The sequence below is a fragment of the Phoxinus phoxinus genome (genome assembly GCF_949152265.1).
Source record: "Phoxinus phoxinus genome assembly, chromosome: 24".
NCBI lineage: Eukaryota > Metazoa > Chordata > Actinopteri > Cypriniformes > Leuciscidae > Phoxinus > Phoxinus phoxinus.
Genome location: NC_136899.1, coordinates 1,446,610 through 1,463,725, shown reverse-complemented (window position 1 = coordinate 1,463,725; position 17,116 = coordinate 1,446,610). Strand labels below are relative to the sequence as shown.

The following is a 17,116-nucleotide window of genomic DNA, read 5'->3' as shown; positions in this document are numbered from 1 at the left end:
GGAGTATCCCTTTAAGGAGCTATACTGTTAACTTTACCCTTAAAATCAACCAACCTAATGGTAATTTTAATTCAAACATGATAATTATATTTTGACTTGAATCAAACCAGTTACCGTAATTTACATGTTACCACAATAAATTACATTTTTGTAAACTTTCTTTTAGTGTAACATTTTTTGTCAAGCAAAATAAAATCTAATCTACTGATTTTAAGTGAACAAATTATTTAAGTTAACCGAATCATTTTGCCTTGACCAACAGATTTTTTATAGGTCAGACCAGAGCCATAGAGAGAAAGAGTTGCGACACTCCCATAGACCTCCGTTGTAAAAAATGGCGGCGCTTTTAACCGCCTACTTCCGGGATGTGGAGATCGGATTAGTTCCAAACACTGTCATTTGAGCGTTGAACCCCATTCACTTACATTGCAGCGCGTCGAGTTGTTCCAGAGGTAACTTGCTGAAATATCGACCTCTTTTGAATTGTCAACTGTCTATATTGTTTCAGAGGCCCTTTGCGATGCTTATACTGGTCTTCATTTGTATATGCACAGCGTAATTATTTATATTTTATCTTGGTTATTTCAACCAATTTTCTAGCATTGCCAGCGTGACTTCGCCAGCTGTGAAGGTAGCATATCTGATTAGTTCGGTAATTAATCGCTACCACCTTTATAGCAACTTTTATTTAATTGATTTTTTGGGATATACTAACTTTTCATTTATTGTCTTGAGTGAAGCGGCGTGTGAGAACAATGCTGGAACTCTAGGATTGTTATGGCCATCACCAATCCTGTCTGTTTCATGGATCACCTGCCCCTGGTTTTTGTTTTTCTTGTTCACACAAGCACACATTTTTGTTGTCTGTCATTGTTTAATAAAAAATATTTTATTTGAAAACCTTCATTTGTATCAGCCATGCGAATTCTGAACGGACCGCCACGGCAGACCTCTGCGTGATCACGAAGGTAACGTTAGGCTAATGGCTGAATCGGAATTTATAAGCAAAATCACGGGAATCAATAGCCTAATACAGCCCAGTTGTGCTAAAATAAATATCATGAGACGTCCATCATCAGATGAATGATATGGAAAAGTTAAGTTAGAGCCGCTAAAGCCAGTGCTACTACCCATGCGACCATGAACACTAAGCTTTTCCCTCCAAAAATATAGCCTAAAACTTATCTAAGTAATATACAGTACCTCGTTGCCCCTCCAAATGCAAAACTGATATTAACAAAATGCAATAACAGCTGAAAAAGTACTTGGGTATGTGTTTTATTTTATATTTACCGTTCAATAATGCAATCGCTGCTGTCTGTCCCATAGAATAACATGACAGCCAGCGTATGTTTTGGAACTATAGAGCTGGTAAGTCCCGCCCCCTCCGTAAAACCCCGCTGGACCTCAAAGTTGAAAAAGCGTCAATGCAAGTGAATGGGAGAAAATAATTATTTTCTGGTCCCGTTTGAATTGTGCCATGAATGTGAACATATGTTGTCTGTGAATTTTTTATATAATCTTTCATGTTACAAGTTTGACAGTATATGGTATGATTCGTCGGCTAGCAGTTGTGGAAAAGACATAACGAGAAAGACTACATGTCGCCTATGTGACGTCACCCCATAAAGTTGACTTACCCGTGGTTTTCGCCAACCTCAACGATGTTGTCCTCTCCCTGAAAGAAGGCGGTGAAGTTCACCAAAGACACAGCCATGTCTAGCGGGATCCGTGAGCTAGAGCCGTGAGCTAGTGGTGTTGACGTTTCAAAAGCGTCGAAAGCAGCGAAGAGTTGTAGTCCACAAAGTGCTCTCACACAAAGTCTACCCGTATCAAACTTCTACCCGCTAAATTGTAGCATTCTTCACACGAAAGATTATATAAAAAATTCACAGACAACATATGTTCACATTCATGGCACAATTCAAACGGGACCAGAAAATAATTATTTTCTCCCATTCACTTGCATTGACGCTTTTTCAACTTTGAGGTCCAGCGGGGTTTTACGGAGGGGCGGGACTTACCAGCTCTATTGGGGCTTACATGAACCACGTGACAGCCATAGCGGCGACATCAAAGAGTGTCGCAACTCTCTCTCTCTCTATGGCTCTGGGTCAGACCAAGACGTTGGTGAGGCTAGTCGAAAGGAAGAACCTTCACTTCTAAAAAAGAATGGTTAGCACATTTATTTGTAAGGTGACTGACTTACCTGGACAGCTGTGCTGAATCAATGTGCAATGTTTGTCATGTGACAACACTGTAGCATACAGTGTGAACTGTGGGCAGTAAGTTAGTGATCCGTTTCGAACACAGCCTGTGATTCAAAATAAGGGTGCATGTTTTCTAAATCACTTTAACAAAAAATAACCTGTTCAAAAGAGTCTTTTCGCAAATCGGACATCAACACTAGCACCAGACGAATAAACAAATATAAACGCACAATGTTTTATCACTTTTACCACAATTTTGTCCAACATTTCTATTGTAGGCCTATGTAACGTTAAACTCGTTTCCTAAATGAGCTCAGGAGACGTGTTTCCTCATTTACTTTGACATTTGTGGATTTTCCTCAAGTGAAAATAGCCTGTGATATACTGTATTTGTTCTAATAAGAATATTTTATAGATAATATATTCCAAGGTTAAATTTGTAGGGCCTAACGTTAACAGTTATACTAAACACAGCCAAAACACGGGTTAGTTTAAGTAAAATTCACGTCTTTGTGGCGATCAAATCACCATGAGTATGCCACCTCATCAATAGATACTGTTAGCAACATTATATAACGTAATTAAGCACTTTATTAACCGCTTAATTTAGCTCTAAGCAATGAGACATGGTGTAAATACATACCGTGGTCATGTCTGACATTTTGTCTGTAAGCATCTTCTGAATAAAAACGAGCAATTCAAATTTAAAACTGTACAAATATGAACATCTATATTAGGTTGAATTGAATATCAACACAAGCTATGTACTTTAAGAATTATAAAAGTATTATATCGGCAAAAATAATATTTAAAGATCCTGAGGAGAAAATTCAGTGACGGTTGGAAATTCCCGCTTTCGCATTACGCAGAGACTGCCAGCCTGACGTCACATGATCTCGTGATGGACAATTATTGCATTACTATTATTTTTTTATTGCATAAATTAATTATCGTAAATACGAGTTTAGTAGTTACAAATTTGAAAAGACAAAATAAATAGGCAATAATGTCCTCCCTGATTCCATTCTTTCCGACAAGTGGGAAGTAGGACATTTCCGATACCACGTGACGTGAAAGCAGCCATTCATACAAGTACTACATGGAATTAATAGCTTGCGAGCTAACACCTATTGTGTTAAATTTGTCTCATATTTGATGAAGTCTGCATAATTGATTTTGTACATTTCCTGTTTATTACTGGAAAATTGTTTCAAAACATAGGCCTAAAGCAGTGTAAGGTTACTTGACACTTAAAATACTGAATGTAAATTGTTTATGCAGGATATTATCAACCCGAAAACGGTAAACATCAAGTGAAACTGGAATATTAATTTACACTGGATTAAATAAACACAAACAGTGATTAACCTACCTCAGAACTGAACATCACGGCACATTTTCCAAGATGCTTGAAACCAACTTGCAAACTAGCATGCAAAAAAAAATTCAGACACAAAAACATTGTGAAAAAGATTTTATCAAATATTATAGCTAATGTAATAAATGAATGGCAGTTTCACAAGGCAGTTTTTAAGGTTATGCTGAGAATTTTGATGTAAAAGCAAAATTAATGTTCAGAAAACTACAATTAAAACAGCATAAAATAAATTAATAACAATCTTAAAACAAAGATGTCAAGCATGTAATGTGCTTCAAATACTCAAGATCATGTATTTTGCTTTAATATATTAAAAAACAAACAACACCAACATAATGTTTTAAACACTTTATTTTATTTTATGTTTAATAATCACATCATAGTTAACAATTAACCACAATAAACACCTCATTCAAATCAAAAATATAATGAAATTCAATTTTCATGGAAAAACTCAAAAACAAAGGAAACAAACCAACAAAAACCTTGCAAATGATGAGAGTCTGGCAAACAGTCCCACCTGGTTTCTGAATGCTCTATTCGCATCAGCGTACAGCTTCTTACTGCGTCACAAGAAACCAAATCTACTACATTAATGTCACGTTTCTTTAGCTTCCATGTTAATTTAGGGTTGTACATCTTTTTGTTCCAGGGCAACATCACTCCCAGATTACTCCCAGATAATAATAATTAAAAAAAAAAAATCATCATCATCATCATCATAACAACAACAACAATAATTGGACCTCTCCTCTCCCTGATTCAACGGGATGCCCTGGTCCTTCATGGCACAATAAAATCTGTGCAATTGAAACACATTCAATGCAACCCCCCCATTTTAGTTCTGACAGTGTTATTCAGAGCATCTTTCTCTTGTAAGACTAAGATTCATAGAAACATAAGGGGTTATGTGAGATTCATAAACATTATTAGTAGACGTTAAGAGAAATATCGATGCCCATCTGACCGTCACGTGACCCACCTGGCATCATCTGGGCATAAGCTCTAGCAAGCTAGCCACGACATTAAAGACACGGCGGCCAAATACATGTGCTTTAATAGATCTCAAGACATTTGTTCTCTGCATTTTCACTGGGAAATAAATGCAGGGCCAAAACGGCAATGATAATTAGCCATAAACATCAGCCATTAAAGGTGCATCATATCAGCCCTCGCTTTCTTTGATCATTTAACATTGCGTTCACTTTTGTGCCAATATTAAATGCATTCACAGAGATTTGCTAACAATGCGGAGAGCAACTGTAAATGCATGTAAAGAATATAAATGATCCTGTGATTGTTCTCGGGCATTTCACTACAAACATCATTACAGTCCTGAAAGACGACAGGGCCTTAAAGAAAGCGTTCAAAAGCTGAACACAGCTCAAATACTAATATTTACACACCTCTCATTTCTTGGAAAGAAAAAAAAGACTACACTCTAAACAATGCTGGGTCGTTTCAACCCATGGTTGGGTCAAATATGGGCAAACGTAGGGTTGAGTTTATCCATATTTGACCCAACCATGGGTTGAAACAACCCGGATTTTTTTTTCAAGTGCATAAATAATATCCATTATTGCCCAAAATCATCAATTAGTAAATTAACGTAACCATTGTTTTGGCATTTTCCCAATTCATAGGTGAATTATTTTGAATGCAAATGAGAATACATCATGAATTTACAGTCCTACTTGTATTCGTTATCTAAAACAATATTCAAATATTATTTGACAGAAGCTCTCTCTCAAATGCTGTGGATTTCCTAACATGGTCATGCATTGATACCAATCACAGATGTCGTCTTGATCTTAATGCGTTACGCTGTCATGCATGATGTGTAGATTTCTAAATGTCAAAATCTGGGGTTTGTCATACCGACAGTCTTATTGCTTTGCATGTTCTGGGATTAAAGAGGTCAGACGAGAATAAGCAACATATGCAAGAAAGCTTCAGAATTTGTCATACTCATAAAAAGGAAAGCGCTTTAAAGAACGTCTGATGAAAACCGATGTGCAACCTTAAAAGAGATAAACTGAAAATGCTACAAGAGAAATAAGCTACAAGCTTTCGACTCACATGATGCAAAGTTCTTGCTCTTGGAAAAAGACCAGCAGAAACATACGCGATAATATTAAAACCACCACCAGACTCACTTACACTTTCACTGGTTTCTCATAAAGCAACTATTAAAAGTACGTAAAAGGTTTCAAGCTGTGACATTCTGTCTTTGCACCCGTTAAAGGCAGGGAATTAGAAGAGTCTAGCGTCCCAGGCACAAACTGGGCACCGTGTCCATCATCTCCACGGGAAACACACTGTACCTACTGTACATGATGCCCAAACATCAGCAGTTCATAACAGAACGCCCTCTTTAAACTCTCGAGTGTTCGTCTCCACACTTCGTCAGATTCAAGACCGGCGTGAAAAAGAAGTACACTTTAAAAAGATTCATTACTAGCAGAATATCCAGACACTTAAATGTCAACTGCAATTCATTAAAAATGACCTATAAATGATTGTAAATGCAGTAAGTTGAGCCACAACTAGGGTTTATATGTTAAATGTAATTATTGTCTTTGAAATATGGTTAAAGTGTAATGCTGACAAGACATTATATATATTGAATAACACACTACCAGTACTTTACATGTGCGCTACATTCTTTAAAAAACGGCAAAGCTTATTAAAACAATGTACTTTAAACTTTTAATTAGACATTATTATAAACTTGTGTGTCAAGAAACTCTTCTTGAGCACTTAAGTGGCCTTTCATTTTATTAATAATATTTCTTTTTTTAAATTTGAAGTGTATTAAGTGCACTTCTTTTTCACAAGTGTATCTTTCTTCGTACCTCAGACCTTCTTCACTTTCACGAACCCGCCTGGATCTGCGTTTGACACGATGAGCGCCGCTTACTGTGCGTGTACGTCGAGTTTAATGTCTTATAGGCATTTTAGGAGAGCGTTATATTGCTTTACAATAACAAGGAAAAGGAAACATCCGCTGGTCACGAAAATAAAACGCAAGGATACGAAGAGTTAAAGTAAACCGCTTAACAACACAGTTCATTGCTACAGTATTCACTCAAACACACCATCACAAAACAGTTTTAGAGAGATTCAGAAAGCCTATGTGATTCAGTTTCAGCTCTACTGGAGGTCAAAGGTGAGGTGAGAGAGGGTCACATGATGCTGCCTTCAAGTCATGCGGCGGGAATGATCGCGCTTTACGAGACCAACGCCACACAATCTCGTAACTAATGTCAGGAAACTTTCCCAGGATTGTAGCGTTTGAATAGTGTGTGTTTTAATTATTCCTTTTGTGAAGCCTTCTGCTGCCCAGAAAATATATATTTAGCTAATTAATGAGGCTAGTCACACAACAATGGCGTCCATTCAGACAGAAAACACAAACTTATGTGCATTCCGCTGCTTTCCAAAAGTGAAGTTTGGTGAATCTGACCTATAAAGACGTGTGAACGAGAAAGAAGATCTGCAGAAATGAAGTAAAGTTGAGAAGATTGCGTATTTTTTACATTTTGGATGTATTAAATGTTTTTAAAAATGATGCCGTGTTCATAGAATTCTAGTGTGTAAAGCTTCATGCAACCAAACTACATTTCCCATCATGCACTGTGGCTATAAAACGCATCAGTTGCACACATTCTTTGCTCTTCATTTCTTCTGAAAGTGAAAGAACATGATTCTCTCCATCTTCCAGCATATCGGATGTGACGTTATAATGGATATTTGATTATGTAAAGCACTTGCATTAATAAGTACGATCTTCCCCGGAGGACTTGAAGGCGGCGAGTGTGTGTATCCAGATGTGTGTGTATGTGTGGTGATCAGATCAGATACATCATGATTATGAATACCGAGTGGAGAGTTGCAACACCGATAAAAAAAGAAAGGAAAGCAACTAAACTAGATTCATGCTCTACAACATGTGACGTCGCAGGCGTTAGGTGTGAGTTTAGCCGTCATCTCAATCCCGTCCCCATCACAATCCACTAGAATTTTTTGCGCATCCTGATGAATGTACCAATCAGGAGTCACGGTCGAGAACAGCACACCAATCATATGAGTCTTAGCAATGGTAGGAGGCGGGGCTTAGGGAGCAGCGGACCAATGAAAAGCGAGATCATGTCCGGAGGTCGTTGAGCGAGCCGGCGTCGCCCCGTTGTTCTCGTGAGGAGATGAGGGCCGGCGGGGTGTGAGAGCGAGGGATGAGGGAGTCGGTGAGCGAAACGCTGCTGTGGAAAACGGGACTGTCACTCGAGGCGGGCCAGGTGATGATGTCAGCGCCGTGGTCCGTGCGAGAGCGGGCGTTCTCGCGGAAATTTAGCTTGAAAGACTCAATCTGCATCAGAGTGTGGAGAAAGACAGGACAGAGGAGGAACAGGACATTAACACGGGGAGGAGAGGAAGCGGCGGGGTGGAAATGAAAAGGGAAGAGTGATAGCAAAAAGTCGAGTTAGATGCCTGAAAAATAAGAAGAGGTCAAGACGGTTTGGTGATCAGAGGAACACATCAGTTCAACACAGAGGTCGACGCATTATGAATCTACACCCGTCACACACACTAATGTTTTGAACATTCAATTTTGAACAAATAATGATATTTTTTATGTTTTATTCACTATTTAGATTTTACTTTAAGAATGGAACGTTGCTTTCAGTGCTTTTATTTAAAATATGAAATTCTAAATTTTAAAGTAAAACGTTACATTCAATGTTTTTGAATTCACTTTGTTGAATAAATTCAACAATTCAAGATTGAATAAAACACTGAATAACATTTTTTAAGTAAAATCAAAACAATTTACTTTTGAAAATATATTATTCAATGTTTTGTTCAATTGTTTTTACCGGTATTCAATATTTTGATTTTACTTTAAAAATGTTATTCAATGTTTTGTATTTAAGTGAAATAGAATAACGTTGAATGTAATGATATTTTTAAAGTAAAATGTTACATTCAATTTCATTTCACACAAACTAATGTCATTTAATTAGGTACATATTCAATTTGTTTTGAACAAATAATTATATTTTTTATGTTTTATTCACTATTTAGATTTTACTTTATTAATGGAACGTTGCTTTCAGTGCTTTTATTTAACTATTGACTTTAAAACTTTGAATTTAATATTTTAAGTAAAGTAAAACGTTACATTTAATGTTTTTATTCAATATTCTGAAGTGAATTCAAAAACATTGAAAGTAACTTAAAAATATTACATACAAACATTGAATTCAATATTTTAAGTATAGTCAAGATTGAATAAAACACTGAATAACATTTTTAAAGTAAAATCAAAACAATTTACTTTTGAAAATATTATTCAATGTTTTGTTCAATTGTTTTTACTGGTATTCAATATTTTGATTTTACTTAAAAAAAATTTATTCAATGTTTTGTATTTAAGTGAAATAGAATTCTTACATAAAAACGTTTGAATGTACTGATATTTTTAAAGTAAAATGTTACATTCAATGTTTTTATTCAATATATAGATTTTTTATATTTTTTTTACTTAATACATTTAAGCTTTTTATTCAATGTTTTGATTTTATTTGGGGGGGGAAAAATCAAAGGTTACAATCAATGTTTTTATTTCAATATTTTGATTTCACTTAAAAAATAAAAATGGAACATTTAAGCTTTTTTCAATATTTAGATTTTACTATCCAAATAATTCAAGGATACATTAAATGTTTTGAACCAATATTTTGATTTAACTTACCGGTTTTAAATAAAAAATAAATAAAATGTTACATTCAATGTTTTTGATTATAAAAACTATTAGTTGCCAAAATGATAAGTGCCAAATTAATCATCTTTCATTATTGGTTTTGAATCATAAATAGGTCGACCTCTCGTACAGTAATAAACCAGACAATGAAATAACACAATTTACATGGTGCTTAAAATTAAGAATTAAACACAAAAATAATAAATAATAATAATAAGTGTATGAAATGATGTAGAAACAAATCATATATTGAGTTGTAAATGAGGAGATGGAATCTGGCATTTCGACAGGAGCTGGAGTCTGACGGGGCTTGGGCCGGGCGCTGGGCGTCACACACACTTACTTGTTTCAGGGATGAGCGAGTCCAGGCCCTGCGGGTCCCGGAGCTCGTCACTCCTACAGGGGCCGCCCTCCTTCAGCCCATTCTCCTGCGCAGGGGCCGAGACGCCACTAGAGGGAGCCCCGCTGCCCTCAGTCTCCTGCGCACCCTCAGCCTAAAACACAGCAGGGGTCAGTAGGACAGATGAGGGTGAGATGCGGATGATGTGTGTGCTTCAACACTACAGAACTATAAACCTCGCACGGGGACTTGCAAAGTGAGATATTTCAAGCCTTTATTTGTTATAATTTTGATGATTATGTCTTACAGCTTATGAAAACCCCAAATTCAAAATTAGAATATTGTGAAAAGGTTTTCATAAGCTGTAAGCCATAATCATCAAAATTATAACTAATAAAGGCTTGAAATATCTCACTTTGCATGTAATGAGTCTATATAATATATTAGTTTCACCTTTTAAGTTGAATTACTGAAATAAATGAACTTTTGCACCATATTCTAATTTTTCCAGTTTGACCTGTATAATAATAAGGGATGTTTTGGGTTTGGAATGAACACAGTAAAAACACATGGACTTAAAACAAATAAAAACATGAGAAATAATATTAAAGAAAGACATGTTCTTTCATCATGTTTACAACTTTCCATGCAAGCGTAATGTTTCTGCACTCACCACCGATATATAATAAAGCTAAGCTTTTAAAGGAGCCGTTCACACAAAAATAAAAAAAATGTTTGTTAATTATTCCTTTAAAAACACTTTATTTATTTGTTTTGGTTACACTTTATTTTAAAGCTACAGTGTGTGATTTTTACCCCCATCTAGCGGTGAAAAGGTATATGACCATCCAGTGAATATTAGTTTCTGTTCCTCTCAATTCCGATTTCGTTTTAACTCCTACGGTGGCCAATGTAGTCCAAGATTAACATGGCTTCCAGTTCGACCTCGTCCATGAGTATTCCTTCAAGTGATGAGGTTACTTTAGAAAACTATTATAATTTGTAGTAATTTAATTTGTCAGTTAACATATAGGTTATGACATCTATGTAAAATGAATAATAGTTTAATGTTTTCGTTATATTTTTACCATTTCATTGCTAACATCAGCTATCAGATAACTATTGGAAACTATGATAAACATTTTCATGATTCTTTGATGAATAAAAAATTAAAAAGAAAAGCATTTATTTAAAAACGAAATATTTTTTAACATTACACACGTTTTAATGTCACCATTGATAACTTTAATGCATCCTTACTGAAAAAAAAAATCTGACTAACCAACACATTTTTGAACGGCCGTAGACATTCAGTAGGTTATTATTTATTGCAATATAAACACTGGAGTGATCAACAAGATATCTCTTCATTTACCAGTCGAAGACGGAGCAACTTTCTGCTCTTATGTTTACTCCGTGCACTGTCAAGGTCTTCATCATATTTGTCGTGGTACCGGTCTTTGCAGCAATTATTTCACCGCAAATACTGCATCGCGCGCTGTTGGCATCGAGCCTTTTGATCGACTTTTCCACATCTTTAAGGTATTTTGTGCTCGCGTCTCATATGAATATGTGCGTGGAGAGTTCGTGTGTGTGTGTGTGTGTGTGCTCGCGTCTCATATGAATATGTGCGTGGAGAGTTTGTGTGTGTGTGTGTGTGTGTGTGTGTTTGTGCTCGCGTCTCATATGAATATGTGCGTGGTGTGTGTGCTCGCGTCTCATTTGTCTTGTTGATTTGCCTGTTGCGTTGCCGTCTTAATTCTCTTTTTCGCTTCCTTGGCGACTCTGATACATATTCTCGAGAATAAGAGTGATCCTCCATCAGCAACAGACTTTCAAAAAGGCTTTCAGGTTTTTATATAGCAGTCTCAAGCAATCCCCCTCTTCACATTCGACACGGTGCCATCGGGTGTTAAAACGCGAAAGGCGAAGCGTGAATTAACGGGTATGTCCCTCTTTGGCTAATGTACTTTCAAGATGGAGGGGCAACATGGCGACCGGCATTCGAACCCCTCACCCGTATGTATTTTCAATGGCATATTATACACTCACGAGAATACTTTATTACTTGAACGAAGTAAATATACATTAATGAGCACATATATTTTTGAAAGAACTAAGTGTTTTTAGCTAAGAATAAACTAAAAAAGTTACACAGTGTAGCTTTAAGGTGACGTAAGTAATGAGTAACATTATTTAACTACATGTACTTACTATAGAGTTACGGCTAGGGTTTGGTTTAGTAACGTAACTACATCATCTTAAAGGTGCACTGTGGAGGATATTTAGGAGGATCTGTTGACAGAAATGCAATATCATATTCATAACTATGTTTTCAGTGGTGTATAAAGATCTTACATAATGAACCGTTATGATTTTATTATCTTAGAATGAGCATTTCTCTCGACACACACCGCGGGTCCGCTTACATCGACATGTTTCTATGGTGGCCCTGAGCGGACAAAAGAGTTTTTGTCACTATGTTGTTCTTCCTGATAAGAAGCTAAAGCTAAAGTCAGCGAATAAACACAATGATGAACAAGTAACAATAATATTCGCTGTAACATTGTTTTACTGAATAATTAAGTAAACATAATTTCTTAATTTATTTTTGTAAAGAAACCTCATTGCTGAACTAGCTACTCTCTGCTGTCTCAGACGACGACATCACTTCCTGTCGGCCATCGTAAATTTTGTTGGGTGCAATTCGCAACCTCACCACTAGATGCTGCTAAAAATTACACAGTGCTTCTTTAAAATAAAGTGTTACCGATGTTTTTATTTAAAAATGTCTGAATTAATACAGAATAAAGCGGCAGTATCACTGGGTTCGCATTCAAATCTACACCAGGTTTACTTGTGATGGATGTTCACTTCAAGGTTTAATCGTCATGACCTCTCACCTTGACGTTCCCGCCACCAGGCTCATGATTGACGTTATCCATCGAGCCCACCTTGGACTGAGCTTTAAAGTTCACCTTATGGCTTTCGATCTTGACTTCTCCTCCACCTACAGACGATCATCAAACACAAAAAGCGATCGCTTTAACACAAGCTCGAGGAGGAACTGAGAACACTGACGGGTTCGCTCTCTTCATACCTGGTTTATGTTTGATGTTGCTTTTGGATCCACACTTGGAGGTCACTTTACTCAAGTCAACCTTCTTGGTGAGAATCTGGACCTGTGAACAAATATAATCATCGGACACGACCAGAGAAAGCTGAGAAAGTCAGACATAAAGTGACATGCAGTGCTTGAACACCAGGTGACGAGGAAAACACACAATGACATCAGAGCTGATCTCTGAACTCTCGAGTGAGACTTCAGAGAGAGAGAGTTAAAGAAGATTATGAACAAACGTCAGGAATCCAAACCTCTGCTGTCACCGTGATTTGGTTATAATGTTGTTTTGGATTTGGGAAAAGGATTTGGTCGTTCCTCCCGGAGCATCAGCGGCTCTTATTTGTTCATAAGCGAAGAAAGCGTCTCAGTGTTTGCGTCAGCGCTCATGTGGCACAATGGACAGAATGATGGTGTTTGTTTGAACTAGGGATGCTCATTTTCCCGACCGACAACCGCCACTCGTTATCCGATTATTAACCGTTAACTGATAAGATTATAATATTGAATAGGCATTAAATAAAAATTAAATTAACGAGTGTCTGTGACCCGTTAAAAATACAAAAAAAATTATCACGGGTTTATTTTAACGTGTAAACCGCAGCAGAACAGACCAACACCAGAACCGGATCCACATGATCACGCACTGCAGCGTTTCTGGCAGTGACAACAGAGAAAAACAGAATGAAAAAAACTAAAATAGTCCTACACTAAATATATTTTTTAAACTTAAATAATTAACACATTAAGATGACAAGAAGAAAACACTGAATCAGGTTGAAGCTTTTAAGGCGAGACACTACAGGTGAATAGGGTACAATTTTTAAATAATAGATATCACCATGAAACTTCCTCAGTTGATTACTTACACAAGTTCATAAAAAAAATGTATTACAAGTTTTTGAAATTTGTATGTTTAATTATGCAAATTAGGTATTATCTCATTAAATATGCACACTTTTGCATATATTTTCGGTAGATAGATCTGGACATATGATAAAGCCAGGTGCAAAATTCTTTTTTCATTTTGTTTACACACAAGATGAAAAAAGATGTTCAGAGGGATTTCAGAATATATGCTTTCATTACCTAGGAAATCAAAATATACTGTCCATAGCCTTAAAAAATCGATTTTCGCCATATTTTTTGGATTAAAATGTCCCATAAATCAGGCCAGGAATGATTTATTAACAAATCCCTCTGAACATATCTTCAGAAGACTGCTAAGTGTATAACTGGAAAATTTGGTGTACATGGGTGCTACATAGGCTGAGATGTTTCTACTGGAGGATGACAAAAAACCCATTTTGAGAAAAAGGCATTTAAAGATTTGTAATGTAAAAAATCATACTTTTTTAGTAGAAACAACTATTTACTGACACAATATCTCATCAAATCATTAGCAACAACAATACAAACCACCTTAATCACATCAAAACTTATAAACACAGCATTTATGGCCTTTAACTGAGCAGAAAAACAGTCAAAAACACACATCTAAGTGTCAGAGCGCATCACGTGATGCATCTGAACCAATCACGTTGTCAGAAATTGACATCAGTTAATGAGATTTCGCTTTTAGGGTTAAATGCCCATTGTACTTTCACGATTGGTTGCTGATTAAAAGGAAATGACCATATTTGGACCCGACAGCATTGTACAGAAGAGAGAGAGCTTTTCAGACGTGTGCGTGATTAAAGGAAGCAGACAGAGATCGCGGAGCAGCGCGTTGATTTAGAACGCCAATTTTTGTTGAATTTCGGAGAAATCTACAGACGCAAATAGACAAAGTGTAGTGAAATAAAGACTTAAATGTGTATTTTGGACTTTTTTTCACCACAAGTCTGAAAGAAGACATGTTATTGAAGACAAATAGCCCAAAATCTCAAAATTGACCAGTGAAAAAAAACCGATGTTTTTGCCTGCCGTGTCTCGCCTTAAAAAACAGGTTTTTTTTCCAATCAGGCTACGTTTTTTCGTCAAATAAAAATAGCAGGCCTACCTCAATCCCCAGCTTGTCTAGTTCCTATTTAAACAAAAGTCACATGTCTACATGATGTGGGGTCAGTCTGGGTCTCCGGTGGCACAGATGTCCCGGGAATACAGAGATAGCGTATCGCTAGAGTGGCCAACTTCGGAAAGCGCCTTTCGTTTGCGTGTGGATGTTTGCTTCGCAGTGATATTGCATTGTACTCGCACTACTGCTATATTTTAACACCGCGTAGCATATTTTGCAAGTAACTTCGTCGCCCTTTCTGTCGAAATGGTCCCACACAGTCGGCTACTTCTCTTAGCTTGCTTCATTTAGCTTGCTCAGCGAAATCGCGTGCGGTGCCGACGCACCCCGTGAGTGAGTTAACAAATATAGGCTATATACTATTATTTTAAACCATGCAGCAAACAAACAACAACAAAAAAAAATGTTTTGTTTTACTTTCAAACCGTTTAACTGATAGTATTAATCGGTCAACATTTTTACTTTCGGTTAACGGTTAAACGGTCAATATGAGCATCCCTAGTTTGAACAACGACTACACCGCATGCAGCAACGTTACTTACGTTCCCTCCACCAGGAATATGTTTGATATTGTCCTTGGAGCCCAAGCGGGAAGTCACGTGACTGTAGTCCACTTTTTTGGAGACTATCTGAACCTATAACACAGCACGGCGGGCCGGGAGGGACGGGACACCAGGGAGGAGCAGGTTAGAGAGGAGAGACAACAGAGGACACAAGCAGAAGCATCTAGAAGCACTAGCACCCGTTTAGCACACTGCGCACTGACAGTGTTAGCGTGAGCGGCTCCTCTGTGAACGTCAGCCCTGTTTAAGAGAACTGAGAACTGGTTTACACTGAAAGGCTGAGGAACGGATGCATGTGACGCAGGGATACTCAAGGCTTCTCAGTGGACCGTCACCAAAATTGAACATTTTTTGAGAATTAATTTGAATGGCATAACAATCCTCTCATTATAATCAGTGAAGCACACAGTGTCTCTGCTGCAAACACTCACAATAGAAGCGTTTGTTGTATTTCCTCATTGATAATCTATTGTAGACAAGCTTTGACTACAATGAGTGTTCTTGTACATTTTAAAACTGAATAAGTAATATTATTATCATTATCTATTGTTTTATTTATTTATTATTTATTTAAGTCGTCCCCGAAACATGCAGATTGAGTATCCCTGCTGTGATGTGTGATGTGATGTGTAGAATGTATTAATGAGGTGCAAGAGACAAACACTAATAAAATATAATATTTTGATAAAAACCCCAATGTGAATATTCCAAAGATCTCCAGAAGGAAAGATGGAAAGATGAGTGGTTGAACAATATGTGTTTTAATGGCTGATAACAAGATCAGATTATATATTAATTCAACATTACAAACCGAAAATATAAATTATTAATCCATTACATATTTAAAATTACAAATACAATATTTTTATATTCATATAAAATATACTACCGGTACATATTTTCAGTTAACTATTAAAATATAATATATATATATATATATATATATATATATATATATATATATATATATATATATATATATATATATATATAAAACAATTTTTATATATATATATATATATATATATATATATATAATTTATATATTTAATAATTATATATATATAATATATATAATATATATATTTTAATATTAATTAAAAGTTACAAATTAAAATAAATATTATAACAATTAACACTATAAACTATGTATACAATTTAATAATACAATATAAATAATATATTAATTAGTAATTAATATATCTATTATTTAATTGAATATACAATAAATATTATATTTTATTATTCATAATACATATATATACACACACACACACACACACACACACACACACACACACACACACACACACACACACACACACACACACACACACACACACACACACACACACACACACACACACACACACACACACACTACTGTAGTGTCAGATGTGTGTAGGCTTGTTGAGCAGAGAATGAGAGTTTGAAAGACTGAGAGTGACAGTCAGAGGCATGAGTGTGTGAAGGGCTGATGGGTTGAACTCACTTTGCCCTGGCTGGTCTCTTTGGAGAGCGAGGTGTGTGTGTCCGTCCTGCTCTGAGACACTGTGACCTGCAGATACACCGCTCCAGTCACTCACATGTGTGGAAACGGCTCTATCATACTCATCTACGGCCTAAATCCTACAGTAATCGCATGTAAACACTGGGAAAACACTTCATGCCTGGGTCAGATTACACGAGTTTGGCACGATCAGTGTGACGTAGGGTGTCGTGGGGA

At 36.4% G+C, this 17,116-nt stretch overlaps 1 protein-coding gene across 12 annotated transcripts in view; it reads right to left on the bottom strand.

The window, feature by feature from the left end:
• Positions 1 to 3,921: 3,921 nt before the first annotated feature.
• Positions 3,922 to 17,116, bottom strand: part of LOC306992799 (uncharacterized protein) — an 86,878-nt gene continuing 73,683 nt past the window's right edge. For 4 of the 12 annotated variants that reach the window (XM_079601998.1, XM_079601995.1, XM_079601993.1 and 1 more), the window contains 6 exons: positions 16,883 to 16,948; positions 15,370 to 15,462; positions 12,790 to 12,871; positions 12,593 to 12,699; positions 9,693 to 9,843; positions 3,922 to 8,076 (listed from right to left, as the gene is read on the bottom strand). In XM_079601998.1, the coding sequence (XP_079458124.1) occupies positions 8,069 to 8,076; positions 9,693 to 9,843; positions 12,593 to 12,699; positions 12,790 to 12,871; positions 15,370 to 15,462; positions 16,883 to 16,948 (507 nt within the window). In that variant the 3' untranslated portion in view covers positions 3,922 to 8,068. The remainder of the gene's footprint in view (positions 8,077 to 9,692; positions 9,844 to 12,592; positions 12,700 to 12,789; positions 12,872 to 15,369; positions 15,463 to 16,882; positions 16,949 to 17,116) is intronic. The other 8 variants (XM_079602000.1, XM_079601996.1, XM_079601997.1 and 5 more) reach the window with 7 other exon arrangements.